Source organism: Chiloscyllium plagiosum, chromosome 38, assembly GCF_004010195.1.
Source record: "Chiloscyllium plagiosum isolate BGI_BamShark_2017 chromosome 38, ASM401019v2, whole genome shotgun sequence".
In the NCBI taxonomy this organism is placed as follows: Eukaryota; Metazoa; Chordata; class Chondrichthyes; order Orectolobiformes; family Hemiscylliidae; genus Chiloscyllium; species Chiloscyllium plagiosum.
Genome location: NC_057747.1, coordinates 20,716,797 through 20,734,606, shown reverse-complemented (window position 1 = coordinate 20,734,606; position 17,810 = coordinate 20,716,797). Strand labels below are relative to the sequence as shown.

General features: G+C 41.3%; 1 protein-coding gene across 9 annotated transcripts in view; it reads right to left on the bottom strand.

Annotated features, from left to right (window-relative positions):
* The window catches only part of camk2g2 (calcium/calmodulin-dependent protein kinase (CaM kinase) II gamma 2), a 359,232-nt gene that overhangs the window by 62,499 nt on the left and 278,923 nt on the right, over positions 1-17,810 (bottom strand). For 3 of the 9 annotated variants that reach the window (XM_043679064.1, XM_043679069.1, XM_043679070.1), the window contains exons 12-15: positions 16,600-16,642; positions 11,419-11,481; positions 8,218-8,258; positions 252-284 (exon numbers count right to left, since the gene is read on the bottom strand). In XM_043679064.1, the coding sequence (XP_043534999.1) occupies positions 252-284; positions 8,218-8,258; positions 11,419-11,481; positions 16,600-16,642 (180 nt within the window). The remainder of the gene's footprint in view (positions 1-251; positions 285-8,217; positions 8,259-11,418; positions 11,482-16,599; positions 16,643-17,810) is intronic. The other 6 variants (XM_043679065.1, XM_043679071.1, XM_043679066.1 and 3 more) reach the window with 3 other exon arrangements.

The following is a 17,810-nucleotide window of genomic DNA, read 5'->3' as shown; positions in this document are numbered from 1 at the left end:
TCTTAAAGAAAGGGAAAAAAAAAGAAGAATCAGTTTGATCTCAAAACTGGCGCTTTTAAGCCCCGAGAAATAGCAATGGCACATAAGTGAACACAAGACAATGAACAACAAGTACAACAATAAACAATAAAAGGGCACAAGCTCTCTTTAATCAGCTCTGGGAACATGGCTGCATGGGATGGTGCACATATTTGATGAACACGAGATGCAGAAGATGAGGTGATAATGTGCAAGTTGCAAAAGGTCCTCACCATTAAATGAATACTGGAACCGGACTTCCTTTTCTGAATAGTTCAATAAGAGAAAGGGAAGAGAACAAGAGATTTCCACTGGTTAGATCGGAAAAGCACAAAGATTTAGTTTTGGAGGGACAGATGGATCACAACAAAACCAAAGGTCAGATCTAATCTACTGTCAAAGCAAATTGTGTGTTTCTGAGGTACCTGAGCTTGTATTTATTTAACTGGCGGATATATGCACTATTAGTGAACTGAATAGAGAACCACTTTAACACAATGCGTTGCATGGAAAGACCAGCAGATCAGGTCAAGTGTGTTTAAAATTTCCCCCATTCCACCCATTTGTTGAGTTAAATGGATGCTAAAATCAGAGAAGATATAAAACCAATATTGCTCCCAATCAGATGTTCATTGGTACAGAATGTGAATCTAGCCAAAATTAGCTTTGCACTCAGCAGGTCAAATGCAAGAATGTCAAACTTCAAATGATTTCAACAGTTTATATCCCTAAGGAATGGGGGCCAACTGATTGGCAAGGCAACTCTAATTGGCTGAAGCCATGGAAAAAAAAAGCAATAGGGTTACCCAGCTCCCAGTCCCTTCAATTTCCCACTTGGTAGGAAAGGTTAAAACTGCCCCAGATCCCAATTTCATCACATAAAGCAAAATGCCCTGACTTCCTCTATCGTTGCACAAGTTCCATTTTGGTTTAATTCACCAGAAGTGATGTGGTGGTTGTGGTGGGGACCTGTTTGAAGAATTTGAAGGGAACTAAGCAGGTATTTGGACACGACGCTTAACTCAAAGAGATATTTTGGATAACAGGGGTTGACAGTGTAAGATTAGGTGTTTTTTTTAGTTAAGTCAGCCAGAAATGAATTATGGACAGATAACAATGCAGAAAGGTTTGGGAGAATGTGAAATACATTGCTTTCATAGTGATCCATTTAAAAACAAGGAGAAAGCAGAGCAGTCAAGAGGAAATGGGAAAGAGCAAAGGAACTGGAGGAAATCAGTATTGTTATGGACTGAACCTTGATTTAAGGATGAATTGGCATTATGAACAACAGCAGACAGCCTGGAAGCTTACACAGTTCCAATTATCCCACTGTTCACTTTCCTGGAAAATCTTACCATTTTATACTTGCCATTTACAATCAGTTAGCAACTCTAACCCTCGAAGCGATTGTTACTGATGAGTAACTCCATCACTATAATCACCTTTTATCTCCATTAAATTGGCTGTATTAACCAAATCTTAGGTGTGCATCTACTAGCACAAATGCGAATAATGGAAATTATTTCCTGGCATTTAAACAGCAGATTATTAAAATAAAACTTATATTATAAACCGTAATTCAAATTTAAAAAAAAATCACTTCAGGTACCTGTGAAACTAGCACTATGGAATCACAGAACCCCTACAGTGTGAAAGCAGGCCATTTGGCCCATCGAGCCATCATCAACCCTCTGAAGAGCATCCCACCCAGACTCATCCCCCTACCCTGACCCTGTATTGCCCATGGCTAATCCAACCAGCCTGAACATCCATAGACACAATGGGCAATTTCATATAGCCAATCCACCTCGTCTGCACATCTTTGGACTGGGGGAGGAAACCAGAGCAACCAAGGAAACCTGCACAGACATGTGGAGAACATGCAAACTCCACACTGATATTCACCAAAGGCTGGAATTGAACCAGGGTCCCTGGTGCTGTGAGCTAGCAGTGCTAACCACTGAGCCACCGTGCCGCAATTAGTTACTACACAACCAATATTGAAACTTCTACTTATACACTTGATGAAAATTAACAATAAATTGAGAGATGTCAGGCAAGTCTTATTCAATAGTTAACATTAGGTAGGATTTCTACAATGGGCTAATTACATGACACATGATTGAAAGCTTTGGCTTATACACTCTGAGAATGGAGATTCTATTAACCAGGAAGCAAGACAGCTATCACTCTCTTGACTGTTTTCAAAGGAGGTGTGCACTGGGTGAACAAGTTACATGATTTCTTCAGTTCCATGGTGTTTCAATTTGATGGTCATGGATGAGTCATTCTTAACAATACCAGATGCTCCGAAAGCTTGTATTTTCAAATAAATCTGTTGGACTATAACCTGGTGTGTGGTTTTCAACTTTATCCACCCCAATCCAACACGGGCACCTCCACATCAAGGCAAGTTCCAAGTCTAGAAGTGCCTAATTGGAAAGAGGCTACTGGATATGTACTCCCTATCTGGTATGTTCAACCCTTAACTGGTTGAATAAACAGGAAATCAATGACATTGGTGCAAACTTTACATTAAGAACATTCAGTGTTCACTTCTGAAAAACTGTACTGAGGAATGTCTCGAATCATCAAAATCATGAGATTTACCTTGCACATAAATCATCGGACATCAATGAAAAGTAGGAGCTTTAGCAATGTTGAAATTCATCAATTAATTTAAATCGATGCCGAGATGGAGTGCAGAAAATAGTGTCTGCTGTGTCTCTGCATTCAGTTACTTAAGTAATCTTCACTTTGAAGATTATGGATAGTCACCTCCTGATGCTGGGGAAAAGGCTGCAACCTGTGCTTTAGAGGGTAGCTCTCCCACCTGGGTTACAAAACCTGTGGGTTCAAGTTGCACACAAAGACCTGGGTATAAAATCTAGGCTGCCCCGCCAGCGCAGGGGAGGCATTGTTGCATTTGTAACCTTTCAAGTGAGAAGGCCACATCCTCTGAGGATGGTCATCCAAGGTTCTATTTCAAAAAAAGACCACAAAACTTGTCCCCAGTGACCGAGCCAATATTTCTCCATTACGCTATACCACAAGGACAAATAATCTGGCGAATGTGTCATGTAAAACCTTGTGTACAAGTGAGTTCCCTACGTAATGGTGGTACCCTTCACAAGTTGCTCAATGGCCACGAAGCAGTGGGCTGTTCTTGGGAGACGAAAGGTGCCATACAAATGTGAGATTTTTCTTTCAACTGATGGATGCTGTGTAAACAAAGGCATACTGATGGAAGCGGCAAAGGGGAGGGCCATGGCAGCAATCTATTAACAGTTGATATTAAATTGGAGGTTTGGTCATTTAACTTCTGAACACTGTAGTTAACAATCAGTACTGCCTGCAAAATCGTGTATTTCTCCTCGTCCTTTCTGTCTCCCAGTCCTTCTGCCAATTGCGGTCTCGGCCCACATACTATGAATAAGGGTGAAACTATAAGCAAACAGTCCTGCCTTCATAAACTGAGGTCAATGCATTCAGGGAGCTAATTTTTCAGGAGACATGAGGTCTGCAGATGCTGGAGATTAGAGTGGAGTGTGTGTTGCTGGAAAGGCACAGCAGGTCAGGCAGCATCCGAGGAGCAGAAAAATCTATGTTTCAGGCCGGAGCCCTTCATCAACTAATTTTTCACTCAAATCCCCATATGTTGGAGAGTCTTTTTTGACTTTATCCAAATTCTGCTTTGGGTGTATTCTCAGAAACAGCTGCTTGGAGCTTGGAGTACAAGGTAGTGCAAGAAGAGCCTTGGGTTTTGTGTTGTACCTCTCACTAGTGGCCTGATGCTCAAAGTGAGTCATAAAATACATGAATATTTCCAATGATCCGGAACGCAGGAAAAGCAGGCTAAAAAGAATGCTCAATCTCAGCATTAGTTTGTTCTGGAGATTCCCACCTTAAATTATCAACAGTGCTCCCAATCGTCTCACCTCATATAATAACCTTCCTGTTCCACCTGCTTTCCAAGGGCATTTGTAGCAGTGAGACTAAAATGGAATAAATGCAGCTTGTCAGCATTAAAAATTGTGAGTAATCGGAGGGCGGAAATGACCATCCATCTCTGTGGCTTGTGATTGAGGATGACAGATGGGCTGGATTGTGAGGTGAAGGTAAAGTCATCATAATCCCAGAGGAACATACAGCTGCTTTATTCATCACAGATAGATGACTGGTGGTGGTTTAACCTGAGGGCCCCATGCCTCCGGCAAGGGGAGGGGTTGAGAAGGCGAGTCCTTTATGGTAACCTCAGCCAACATGGGGATTGAACCCACACACTCTTGGCATCATTCCATTTTGCAAACCAGCCATCCAACCAATGGAGCTAACTAACCCCAGATTTTGGTAAAGTCTGTACTGCTATAATGAAGTTCCCTGTAATTCTTATTCTTGTAGTGGTTGTGATGTTAAACCAGAAATATAACCAATTGTGAAACTGAATTTGATACTCTGATATTTTGTGGCTTGGTACAAAGGAAAATTCTGATGACTTTGAAAGTTATCAAATAGTTCAACAGTGTACTTCAGGGAAAGAAGAAAAAATCTGTCCAAATGTAGCTTAAGCCACATACTGAGTGGCTGATCTCTGAATTAACTTCGCAAGTTGTCAGGAACAATAACAATTACTCGCATTTACAGAGCAGCTTGAATGTAGCAAAAATGGGTATGACTGGACATAATTTGACACAGAACCACAGGACAAAAGTTTAGATCATGGAGAAAGAGAGAGGTTTACAAAGGCAATTTCAGAGTTTGGGGCAAGAGACAGTTGAAGACAGAGTTGCCACTGGTGCAGCAATGAAAATTAGGAACCCAGAGAGAGGACAGATCAAACGGGTATAAAATGATCTCAGCACACTGACATATGAGAGGCTGTTACAGAGATATGAAGGGCAAGGTGACTTTGAACTTAAGGATTGAAGATATGGAGAATACAGTTTTGCCAGCATCCTGAAGTCAAATAGTGGAGAGTAAATTCAGGGAGGTGATTGCTGGCTGTGGGCAATAAAGACACAGAAACCTGCTTCTCAGAATGTCTTTCTCCGCATCTGACAAAATCCTTTGTGGTGAAAAGAAAACTAAAGAGAGATTCTGCTCATTTGAATATCTGTAAAATAAGCTCTTGTAGATGCATCGATTTGCGAGGATCCACAATATAAAAGCAATGGAGAATACTTCAGAAATAAAACAACGTAGCAAACAATGGGAATGTAGAGCATTCACTGCACTGGGAACAGGTAATGAAAAGCAAGTAAATGATCATCACTTCCCCGGGAAACACAGAATTTACTTGGCATGCTATTAATGTGGATTGACACACAATACAAACTCTTTACATTAAACTAACTGGCATTCTACTTTCATGAGTTTAAGTGGCATGTTATATTTAATTTGGAAGCTTTGAAATAATTGCAACGATAATAGCATACTTAACATTCAGTGTTGATACCTAAGGCCTTGCAATGACTCTTTGGGATACTACTTATTTCACTTAAAATTGATTAATTCCTCTTGTGAAAACAGGCCAAAAAGAACAACCTTAAAATTACTGACTTGCTAGAATGCCAGGGTGTAATTTTAAAACGTCACACTTATTCTGCTGAATTTTTAACAAAAACACTTGATGCATTTCTGAAATTATTTGTAAAAAAATTCCTTGATATCACAAAAGAAAAGTCAAAAGAACTGTAAATCAGAAACAAAAACAGAAATGGCTGGAAAAGCTCAGCAGGTCCAGCAGCAGCTGTGGAGAGAAAGCAAAGTTTGCAAATTCGGGTCCAGTGACCCTTCCTCAAAACACTCCTGACAGCTGCCAGACCTGCTGAGTTTATCCAGCAATTTCTGTTTTTGTGTCAAAATGTGGCCATGACTGGCAAAGCAGGCTGGAAGAAGTTGAATAGCTTATTCTTGCTCCAATTTCTCATGTTGAATGTCAGAAAAAGTACAAATTAAGGGATTTCCCAGAATAACAGGACTAAAGGATTGAAAATAATAGTTCCTTGTGTGTACAGTGCTCACGAGTCAAAATATTTCAATTTTCAAATTTTTAAGTCAGTTTGTGCCAATCCCTGAGTTTGAGGGAGAATGATTGTGCCTGTGAGGTGTGTGTTGCTTTCCCAACAACCGAGCTCATCTCCTTTTGATCCGAAGCCTTGGATACTACAGGTTGTGGGGACAGTCACAGGACTTAATGCCAATCACTTATAGCCACTTAGTCAAACTTCTGATACCTTGATCAGGAAACTGCTTTGGATAGAACCTGTACCAAACAAAAAAAGCAACATACCCTGTATTATATACAAAATACCCTGCAAGGACTGCAACAAACAATATATTGGACAGACGGGCAGGAACAAGACACATGAGCATCAACTAGCCACCAAAAGACATGACCAACTATCATTATTATCCATACACACAGACGATGAGGGACACCAGTTCGACTGGGACAATACATCCATCCTGGGACAGGCTAAACAAAGACACGCACGGGAATTCCTTGAGGCCTGCCATTCAAACCGGAACTCTATTAACAAACATATCGATTTGGATCCGATTTACCAACCTCTCAGTAAAAGAATCGGAAATGATATCACTCACCACAACAGACCAAGAGACATAAATAGCAAGCAGGACAGAACACCAGCACTTCACCAGAGGCTCACTGATGATGTTACCTAGCAGGGTGATGAAACATCTGAAAACAAATCTTCCAGCTCAGTGAGCAAACTTATAACCTGATTCACAACCTGAGCTACAAATCAGGGTAAGCCGCAGATTTTAACCTGTTCATGACATTTGAGAAATGGTGGCACCTGCATTTCCACACCTCTTTGGGTTTCCACTGTTTTGAACTTTGCACCATTTGAACAGAACATTCCATCCACAAGGTGGATGACAGTACATCTGCCAATATACCACAGGAGTGTGATATAATTAAACTTTTCCAAACCTGCCATTCTGAGAGACCTCCAAATGAGAACATCATCCCATTACTGACTGAGGTCTTGTCTGACTATATGTTGGCTTTTAAAAGTTCCCTTCTTAATGAGACTAATTGGCAGATGTTTTTCAGTCTGCGTTATATAATCCATTGTGTGTTCTTTTTTAACACGCTATTATTAGAGTCTTAATTATACTTGACGAGAAAGATCCACAATTATCCAAACCGTCATTTTGCACTCAAACAGTATTCCGTCATCATCTTACTAACTAATAACCAATTCTGAATGCAGTGAGCATAATTACAAAGTGATTGTGTAATAAAGGTCAATCAATTGGTGGTTTGGGGAGAGTTTGGGTGGGTTGTCTTTGTAATCAAAAGAGCTTTTAAGCCCCCCATTGCAGAAAGAAACAATGCTACTTTGAAAAGGTCTCACTGAAGAGGTGATGTGGAGATGGCCATGTTGGACTGGGGTGGACAAAGTCAGAAGTCACATGATACCAGGTTATAGTTCAACAGGCCCATTTGAAATCTATTTCAAATAAACGTATTGGACTAATCCTGGTGTCATGTGACTTCTCACTGAAGTTGCCAGTCCTGTGGATCAGCCTTCAAAAGTGCATGGTATTTTTAATAAGCACACGGATGATGATGGGATAGTGTAGGGGGATGGGCTTAGATTAGTTCACACGTCGGCACAACATCGAGGGCCGAAGAGCCTGTTCTGCGCTGTATTGTTCTATGTTCTATAAGTCTGCATCCTCTAAGTTACAGTTTTGCCCACTCCAAACTCACACAGTCGCCGCATCTCCAAGTGTAATTCCCATCTGCAGCCAAGTGTAATGTAGGGGTTGTCGATGAATTGGGAATGGAAGGAAGAACTACGAGATGTACTCCTCTGGTCAGGCTCACTTTGAAAAATAAAGCTAAAGGAAATTGGCTGGTAAAGACAGGGCTGTTCTGAAAGCATGAAATAAGCAACTCTTGGGTCCACAGTACAGCTAAATCAAGTTGAGGCAATAAGCAAGCCAATTTCAATACATAACCATTTATCACTAGGGGAACAATTTCAGAGATGCCACAAAGAATGAAAACACTCTTCCACATTAAATGAGATCTGGTCTCTTGCTTTCAGGTTCTTATTCCATTCTGAGTGTTTTCTGTGTATTGTTCACTTACAACAGCAGGTTTTAAACAGAATGAAAATAGCCCCTTAGGAAATGAGACACACACAAAAACCTTAAACCTACCTTGACACCATCTGTTTTCTTATTCAGTAAATTCTTTGCTGCTGTAAGATCAAGTGAAACAAAACATTGTAAGCATTTATCGTATTACTGCTTTGCTTCTGTGAAGATTAATTTATTTCTGACAAATTGGACTATCATTCCGTTTGGTGCAAGAGGCATTTTGGAAGAAGTTAATAGCTTTCTAAAGATTGAAAACAAGGATATTGCCAGTGGCAGAACAAACCACTGAAGGGCAAGTTCAAGCATATTTAGTTAAGTAATGGAAGTTACTGTCTCAATCTTACCTTTCATGAATTACACAGTGAGAAAAAAGGAAGAGATATAGAGGAGAAAGAATGATGTTTGAATTGCAATATTTAGTATATAGATCTTTGTTTCTCAAAGCACGTTCATTCCAAATGCAGTAGGAGTCTGGTGTTAACTCTTGGGAATGGCAATGAGGCAGGTCCATAGGAACCACTAACACAGGTACATTTATTGCCCTTATCACAAACTGACCTGCCCTGGTCTCTTGAACAGACTGTTTTGTCCAATGGGAAAATATGTGATTGGATACAATTTGGGGCAATGGGCGAAAGGCAAGTACCAATGAGAGAAGGTCTTACACCAAGGGATTAAATTTGAAATCAGACTGGTAAATTGCCATTGACAAATGGGAAATTAAATGGACACAGAAAGAGGAACAGAGCTCGGTGCACCTTTACTGGAGGTGAGATTGTGGAGGAGGAGATATGGGTGTACCACTTTAAAAATGCTTCCTAAGGGCCTGCCATAAGGACCAAGACTTCAAGAGGGAATTGACATGCTCTTTTTTCTATTCTCTGTCTGGCATTACATTCCACATTCCAAATGTAGTGGCCCTATGAGTGAAATGTCTCTACATGGGTATGAATTGCAGCCACTGTCCCGATACAGGTCACACGCTTCACCACTGTCAGGAAATAACCCCATTAGCAAAGGGCTCCAACATGATGAAACGTGTTAGGCAGGCAACCAATCCTCATGCACACACAGAGGTAACGGGAAGCATTAATCACATGAGATGGGATCAGCGCACGCTCAGCTCAGTCAATGTGGCAGATGAGAAGATTGGAAATGATGAACTTTACGCTTCCTCCAATAATTGTAAAGCGTATTCTCAAACACAATCTCGTTCACCAGTAGCTTCTCAATGACCAGTGTGTTGACCTTCCCCCAACACCCTCCCATTTATTAATAAGTGGACTAAAATGTGAATTCCTACTGTCCTTCTGTGAAGAAAGTCAACACATGTGAAATGGGAAAACCCAGTTTAACAACTACATGGTATATTTACCTTTCAAAATATTTCTCCCATTAGTATCTTTGGTCTATTGATAATTGTCATTCTTCAGCAATAGCATGGAAGGGGCGGAGGAAAGAGAATGCTTTACACCTACTTAGACATTAAGGAGTAAAAGCACAATAGAAAGACTGGAACTGCGGGATGGATGGAACCAGAAATAGTCAAGGTCACTGCAACCAGATCTTAAACCAAATTAATTGCAATTAGATGACGGCTATGGTTTTAAATTTACTTGGCCTTTCAGCTATCATCATTGGCTGGCTATTCTGGATTTTAAGACAAAAATTAGAAGCTGCAACATTATAACATAGTCACTTATCATTCTATAATCACAGACAGATTTTTGGCAGAGGACCCAAATAGTTATTTTCTGGAAGTTAGACTTGTCCTTTTTCCATTCAGTGTGTACCTGCTCCCTCCTTATAAATCTGTGCACAGATGTCTCTTTGACCCAGTCTCTCCTGCTTGGTTCCCCTGGGATAGACCCTCACCAGCAAAGGACCTTCAGAACCTTAACCAATTGAATACGATAATTAAATGACTGATATGTTTCAGGTTTTTTTAGGACTGAGAGGCAGAGGCATTCTTCTGAAAAGATGAAAAAAATTTCGAAACATGCAAAGCAGTCTTTAATGGATCCTGCGATTTGAAGCCTGCTTTGTATTCTGAGCATAATGGACTAAAACCAGTCTTCAAATGACTGGAATGTGTTACTGAGTGAAGAAACATCTTCAAACTCAATTATGTTATACATTTTATATAACGTTGATATTTTGACATTCAGAGTAGCTCTTGAACAGTGGAAATGCTTTAGGCCACTCGGATTTCTGTGCCATATTTGTGTTTACATATCTTCGGGCCAAGTTTTATCTTATTTCTCTTCTCTTCCCCTATTATTTTTCGGTCAACTTTTCACCTCAGCTCATTTAATGTTGGAAGTGATTTGTCTTCAATAGCCACTTGTTCCATGTACCATTCTGTGAATGGATTCCTGTAACCTCCTGCCTTTTAAGTATAAATTCTGCAATTTCTGCCATTAATGACCAGTTTACGCTAAAGGAGTTTTTACAATGGGATGAACAAATCTTTCAATAGAAAGATGAAACCTAGAAATTTGCAAGGGTGCGTTGCTTCTCCACATCTAAACATTTGAAATATTAATTTCAGTTACTTTGTCAGAACACATGATAAAGATTCCAATGAAAATAACGCAGATGCAGTTGCAGGCATGCATAAACTCGTCGCAAATTGTCTGGGCCAATCTAATTATTGTCCCTATTGTGTTTAACTTCAGGCTCTCCGCATTAAACACTCTTTAAATTGTCAAAAGAAAAATATCAGGGCTGAAATGTATTCATCATGAAAAGGTAACCCATTGCACCACTGCAGTGCTCCGATAGGCTTGTCCAACATTAGCACACAATCGCTTAATACAAACAGGAAAATACTGCAGAAGCTGGAAGCTGGAAGGCCAGGGAGCATCGGCTCAAGATCTTGGGTTCGGGAAGTAGTACTCAGAACTCCAGTCTCACGTCTGCCGTTTCAGCCTTGACATTAGCAGACTTGTGTCTAATGGCTAACCATTAATAACGCAAACAACGGCAATGCAGGTGAACATGTTAACTACTTGCATGCCAATATTGAGGAGCTTTCAAAGCTAGTAGACTTGCGGTGTATGCATGCGGCTACAGGTTTTTAATGGGACAAATACATTTCCCCACCTATGCTCAAGTTTCACATACCTTTTTGTTATCTTAAAGAAACAAAAAACCTCGGGAAGCAATGATGAATGATGGTTAAATGACAGTCATTCCGAGTTAGGTGAAAACACGCAGTTTGCATGCTGCTTTTCACATGGGTAGTTCGATGCCACATACCTTGCTCAGCCAGACCAACAGCAGCTGTGGCTGCTGCAGCTGGAGCTGTGTACTGCCTGCCAACTATTGGAAGGGAAGGATTTAGTGACAGGAGCCAAGAAGCCCCAAAGGTTAATAAGAGGAAAAGCAAAACCCAAGTGTTTTAAGCCCACCATTTACTCCGTACCCTCTAAATCATACCCAATGTCAACTTTCATGCATGCAAGATAACACAGAACCATAAGCGCAGAAGGAGACCATTCAGCCCACTCTGTCCATGCTGTTTCTTTGCAGACCCCTGTCTGGGACCTCCAAAACAAAGGGTCAAGGTCTCGGGATATGGGTGAGGCCACTTTGGACTGAAATTAGGAGAAATCTCTTCAATTAAAGGGTGTGGAATCTGTGGAACCCTGGACCACAGAAAGCTTTGGAGGCCAAGTCATTGAATATGGTTCAATTTCTAGCAGTTAAAGGCATTGAGGAATATGGGGAGAGGGAGGGCGTCTGGTGTTGAGATAGAGGATCAAGTGTGATCACGTTGAATGGCGGAACAGTTTCAATGGGCCGAATGACCTACTCCTACTTCTAATTTCTAAGTACGATTGAAATAGTCCCACCGCCACCCTTGCCCCATAGCCCTGCCATTCTTTCCACTTCAGATATGCTTCAGATTTTGTTTTAGAAGTTACTATTAGAGATACTGCCACTGGCCTCTCAGGCAACACTTTGCAGATCACCACTGGATAAGCAAGCAAATTCGCCTCATCTCCTCTATTCCAAACCCCTAACCTCACCCCACCCCATCCCACCTCACCCTCACCACCACCACCCCCAACCCCACCCCCACTCCCCCACCCACCACTCAAAAAAGGTCTCCAGTTGCCCCTGCTAGATCAACATGAGGAGCATGAAAAGATACTGCTTTGGTCATCTGTTGTGGGCACCTTCTTATGCCAGTCTGAGTTGCGAGGTTAGGGAACAACCTTGGCTTGCTTTAACATGGTCTTCCAGCCACTTTAATGTTTGGCGAAGAAGCAGCGTCCGCAACAGTCCCCATTCTTGCTAATCGTGGAGTAATGACACCAACTGCAGCCCTCAGGCACAGGTAACTCCTGATACCAGGCAGGCAGGGAACAACAGTGGAGAAGAGGAGTGTCCACTGGCTTTGTTGTGTTGTTATGGCGACTGAGCATTTCTCTCATCGCAGCATTGATGTCGGGACATTGACGCCCACAGCTGACCTCATTCCATCAATAGAATTTATGAACCTGAATTTGCAATTTGTTAAAATTGAAATGGTACCAGGTGCTTAGCCTAAAGCTGTTGAAGTGTCTCAATGTCATTTGCAATCACTACATTTTATATGTTCATTAGTGTCCTTAGATTTTTATTTTGCTTTTTGAGACTGTTCTTTCTCCCTGTAAGTATGTTTTCCCAATGCTATGGGTTGCTGCTTGATGGAAGTCACCTTCCTTCACTCAACTGAACGACACAATATCCTCCCTTTTCACTTGCACATTTGTGGGTGGAACGGTGGCTTAGTGGTTTGCACTGCTGCCTCACAGCGCCAGGGACTCTGGTTCAGTTCCAGCCTCGGACCGTCTGCGCAGAGTTTAAACATTCTCCCCACGTCTGCATGTGTTTCCTCTGGGTGTTCCGTTTTCTTCCCACAGTTCAAAGACGTTATCGGAAGAATGTTGTGAAATTTGAAAGGGTTTAGAAAAGATTTACAAAGATGTTGCCAGGGTTGGAGGGCTTGAGCTATGGGAAGAGCCTGAATAGGCTGGGGCTGTTTTCCCTGGAGCATCGGATGCTGAGGGATGTCTTCATAGAGATTTGTAAAATCATGAGAGGCATGGATCGGGTGAATAGCCAAAGTCTTTTCCCCAGGGTGGGGGCGTCCAGAACTAGAGGGCATACGTTCAAAGGTGAGAGAGGAAAGAGTTAAAAGGGACCCAAGGGACAACTTATGAGCTGCAAGAGGAAGTGATGGAGGCTGGTACAATTACAACATTTGAAAGACATTTAGAATACAAAGGGTTTAGAGGGATATGAGCAAATGCTGGCAAATATAACTAGATACATTTAGGATATCTGGTCAGCATGGATGAGTTGAACCAAATGGTCGATTTCCATGCTGTACATCTCCATGACTCTCTGTGCAGGTTAGGTGGCTTGGTAATGCTAAATTACCCATAGTATCCAGGGATTTGCAGGCTAGGTGGATTAGCCATGGGAAATGCGGAGTTAAGGGATAGGGTAGAGAGGTGGGTCTGAGTGGGATGCTCTTCAGTGGGTTCGATGGACCGAATGGCCTACACTGCAGGGATTCTATGATTCTGTGAGGAGCTCCAGGTGTTGCTCTTGCCTTATAGCTGCCCTCTCCAGATCCTGGTGAACTGCAATGCTACTGAGCTTGGGAAATCCACATCAAAGACATGGGGGATTGATATGCTGCCATACTTACACCAGACTGCTCTCCAGGGAACTACCTCTGCATGGTGCTACGATAGGGAAGATTTAGAATTCTGCAGTGTTACCAATTCAACTGATCTTTAAACGGAAAACTCCTGCTCTACACCTGTACAAATGTAATATCTATCAGCATCAGGTGGCTTTCTGAAAGGGTCCACTTTCTTGGGGGAATTTACCTGGTTTTATGTATACAAACGCACAGTAAATGCATTTTAACACTCACCATCCATCATTTACACAGGCTGCTGTAGTGGCAATAACAACTTACATTTATATAGTATCTTTAGCATAGTGAAACCCTCCAAAGCACTCGGAAGAAACATCATAAAGCTAGAGTTTAACACCGTAGCATGTAAGGTGATGTTACACTGAGTGCTTGGTCAAAGAGGGAGTTTTTAAAAAGCAAGGAGAACATGGAGGAGTATAAGGAGGGAATTCCAGAGCTTAGAGCCGAATAAACCAAAGGTGCAGCTGCCATTTCTGGCTGGTAGAGGGGAGCAAGGGCTGGTACGATTAAAAGTAGGGAATGTGGCAGAATAGAAGGAACACAGAGATTTCAAGATCATTCAGAGTCTGGTGAAGATTACAGAAATACACAAATCAGAGAACATGTAGGGGTTTGAAAACTAAGTTGAGAATGTTAAATTGCATGTATCGCCAGTTCTGGGGACTCCATGAGGTCAGGTGCGACGGTAGAACGAGACCCGGTGCATGTCAGGGCATCAGCATTGGAGGTTTGGGACTCACATTCACAGGCAGTCGATGTGTGACATCAGCTGGGATGTTTATCAGACTAGTCATAGTGCAGAGGTAACAAAGGCAGAGATGAGGGATTCACAAGCATCTGATCTGAGCAAGGGATAGAGTTGGGAACTGTGAAAGAATAAAAACCTGGCCAGTTTTAGATTTCCCATTGCTTTAAGATCTGTTTAGTTCCTCATTCCTTCAAAATTGCCATTTCCTTCTCTTCGCCTTGCTCATCTTCTCTGCTTTGTGAAATGCCTTGGGACACTTTGCTCCCTCAAAAGGCATTGCATACATTGTTGCTCTCATTCTTTCCCGAATAGACCTGACTTACCAAACAGTGACTTCACAAACACAGTTGCCCTCAAATACAAAGCACCTACCAATATTAATGCTGAATCCTCTTTCAGTTTAAAAAGGCAGTCAGTGTGTTCTCATGAAGACCATTTCCTGATTGGACTCATGAATATAATTACTCAATGGTGAGGCAATCAACTGCTTCCATTGACTTTGAAAAGCACGAGAAGATTGCCAAAAGCTACATTGCGAGAAACTTCTACAAGGAGTTTCCCATTCACTGTGATCAGTCAGTGTTGTTTGCATGGATGCATTCTGAGACCCAGACAGTTACTGCTCCTTTTCCTTGTGACATTCGGACAACCCCATAAGAAACTGAATTTTGAGATATATTTTCGCCCTGATCAGCCATGGGTTATCATACTGGGCTTTCTGCTTCTCCAAGGAGGTGAGATGGTCCATGGGTAGTTGAGATAGGGGATTGTAGGCAGGCTGGGGAGCAGGAGGAGTATTTAACTGTTCTGTTACAGCCAGGATAACGTGGTCCAGGTTAGATGGCCAAGTGGGCCTCCCTCAGTTCTTGCACGCAAATGCAAATGCGACCAGAGAAATGCAATAAACCCATTAAGTGCTCAGATTCAGCAAAATAATGGATTCTGACCAATCCATGTGGTGAGGACAGAGTAAGGGCAAGGCCAGGTTTGAGGCCATTCTGTTTCCAAGTGGGAAGGACCTGAATGGAAGATAAATTGGAAGGGCAAGTCATGCCTGGGTAGTTCTTGAGAACTGCCTCCAAGTTTGGGAATCTAGGGATGAGCCATGTCTTTCTGCCAGTCCTGTCAGGCTGTTCAACAGAAGAAAAGATATCAAGATGCAAAACATTCAAATTCCTGTCTTGTTGAAATGTTACTTCGTCTCAAACTTGTGACCTCCACCATCAAGAAGAACAAATGCATCAGGTATGTGGGAGCAGTATCCTCCCTAAACAGATTTCCAAGAGCATTTCTAGGTCGCTGCTTGGTTACACACCTGGAATTCTCGACTGAACAGCACTGTGGAAGCACTTTTGTTACATTAAGACAGTGGCTCATCAACATCTTCTCAAGGGGCAACCAGGGATGGGCAATAAATGTCAGCCTTGCCAAGAACACCTATATCCCATATATAAGTTAAATACATACATAAATCAGTAAAAGCTTGAAAATAATAATCATTCCTAACTGGTGTGCCTTACCAATTGATGAATAAACTGTTAGTGGACTAGACAATTAGCCCATTGAGCTTCTAAGAGGACATCTCTACTCCCGAGCTTATCTGTAAAAACGTATCTGAACATCTATGGAATTGCTTGAAAACAGGGTAATGTAACAGTGTTGGCAACTTCCTTATTTAATGAGGAAAATATTTATTCCCAGTATGTAATAAGTTGTTTAAAATAATTAAGTTTGTATAATCCTAGAAACTCCTGTCATAACTGTTAGTGGACAAAAACTTAATTAGCACTGATGAAATGGTTTGGTCTGCTTTTTAATGCAGATGTTAATGGATTAATGCATGTGTTAAAATAACACAAAGGACTATCTTATAAACACACTAAGAATTTGTCCACTAATATCACTGATTCTAGGTACAATTCGTTCACTGTATATAATAGAATATGATACAAGGAATGACTTAGAGACATACCTGAAAAGTTTCTTGTAGCGAGCATAGTGGTCAGAATAGCACCCTGAATTGGAAAAGAACAATTAGCAAATCTGCTACTTTTTACTCGTACACCTGAACCACTTTCCACAAATAAGGATCTTGTTAGGATGTGACAGAACAAAAACAAAATCAGCCCTTAACAAGAGTTAACCAAAACTAGTCAAAGTAATATTTTGGGGGTAAAGTATAATTTTAACAACTAAGCTGTTGGAGGAATTTTAAAATTCCTATCAGCAATGGCTTAGTGAGTAGAACATACATTTCAGAGTTTGAAAGCAGTGAGTTTGGTTATACATTTTATATCTTAAAACCTCGCATAAATTGTATGTGTGCGTGTGTAACTGATTTTATTCACAATGCTTTGAACTGTCTGCTCCAATTTTTCACTCAGCCTTCCAGCTTTTTGTACAGCTTTGTCTCCTTTTCTTTGAGCCCACACTCAGACTTAATTAAGCAAGCACTGTGAGCATCAACAATAAACAGATTCACATTGTTCAAAATAGAACAATTAAACCATTGAGCAACTCCAATTTAAATCCCCCTCCAGAACTTTATTCAAATAATCAAGGTTGACCACCCAAAGTACGATACTGAGACAGCAATGCACAGTTGAGGAACTGTCTGTTAGGATATTTTTAAAAAATTCTTTAACAGAATGAGGGCGTCACTGGCTAGGCAACATTTATTACCCATCCCTAATTGCCCAGAGGGCTGTTGAGAGTTAACCACTTTGTTGTGGATCTAGAGTCACATGTAGGCCGGACCAGGTAAGGATGGCAGTTTCCTTCCCTAAAGGCTGTTAATGAATCAGATGGGTTTTTTTTCAACAATTGGCAATGGATGTATAGTAGTCATTCTTAACTCCAGATATTTATTGAATTCAAATTCCACCTTTTACCATGGTGGGATTTGAACCCGGGTCTCAGAATGTTATCTGGGTCGCTGGATTAACAGTCCGGTGATAATACTACTAGGCCATCGCCTCCCCTAATCAGGGGACATAAAAAAATACTACAACACTATTTTGAAGTGGAGCTGGGAAGATCCCCCTGTTATCCTGGCCAACATTTTATCCTTTAACCGATTAAAAAAAGAATTGGTATAAATTGGTGGTCATATTTCCTGTATTACGAGTCAATACTTGAAAAAGTATATCAATTAGCTGTAAATTAGGTTGGAATATTCCTGAG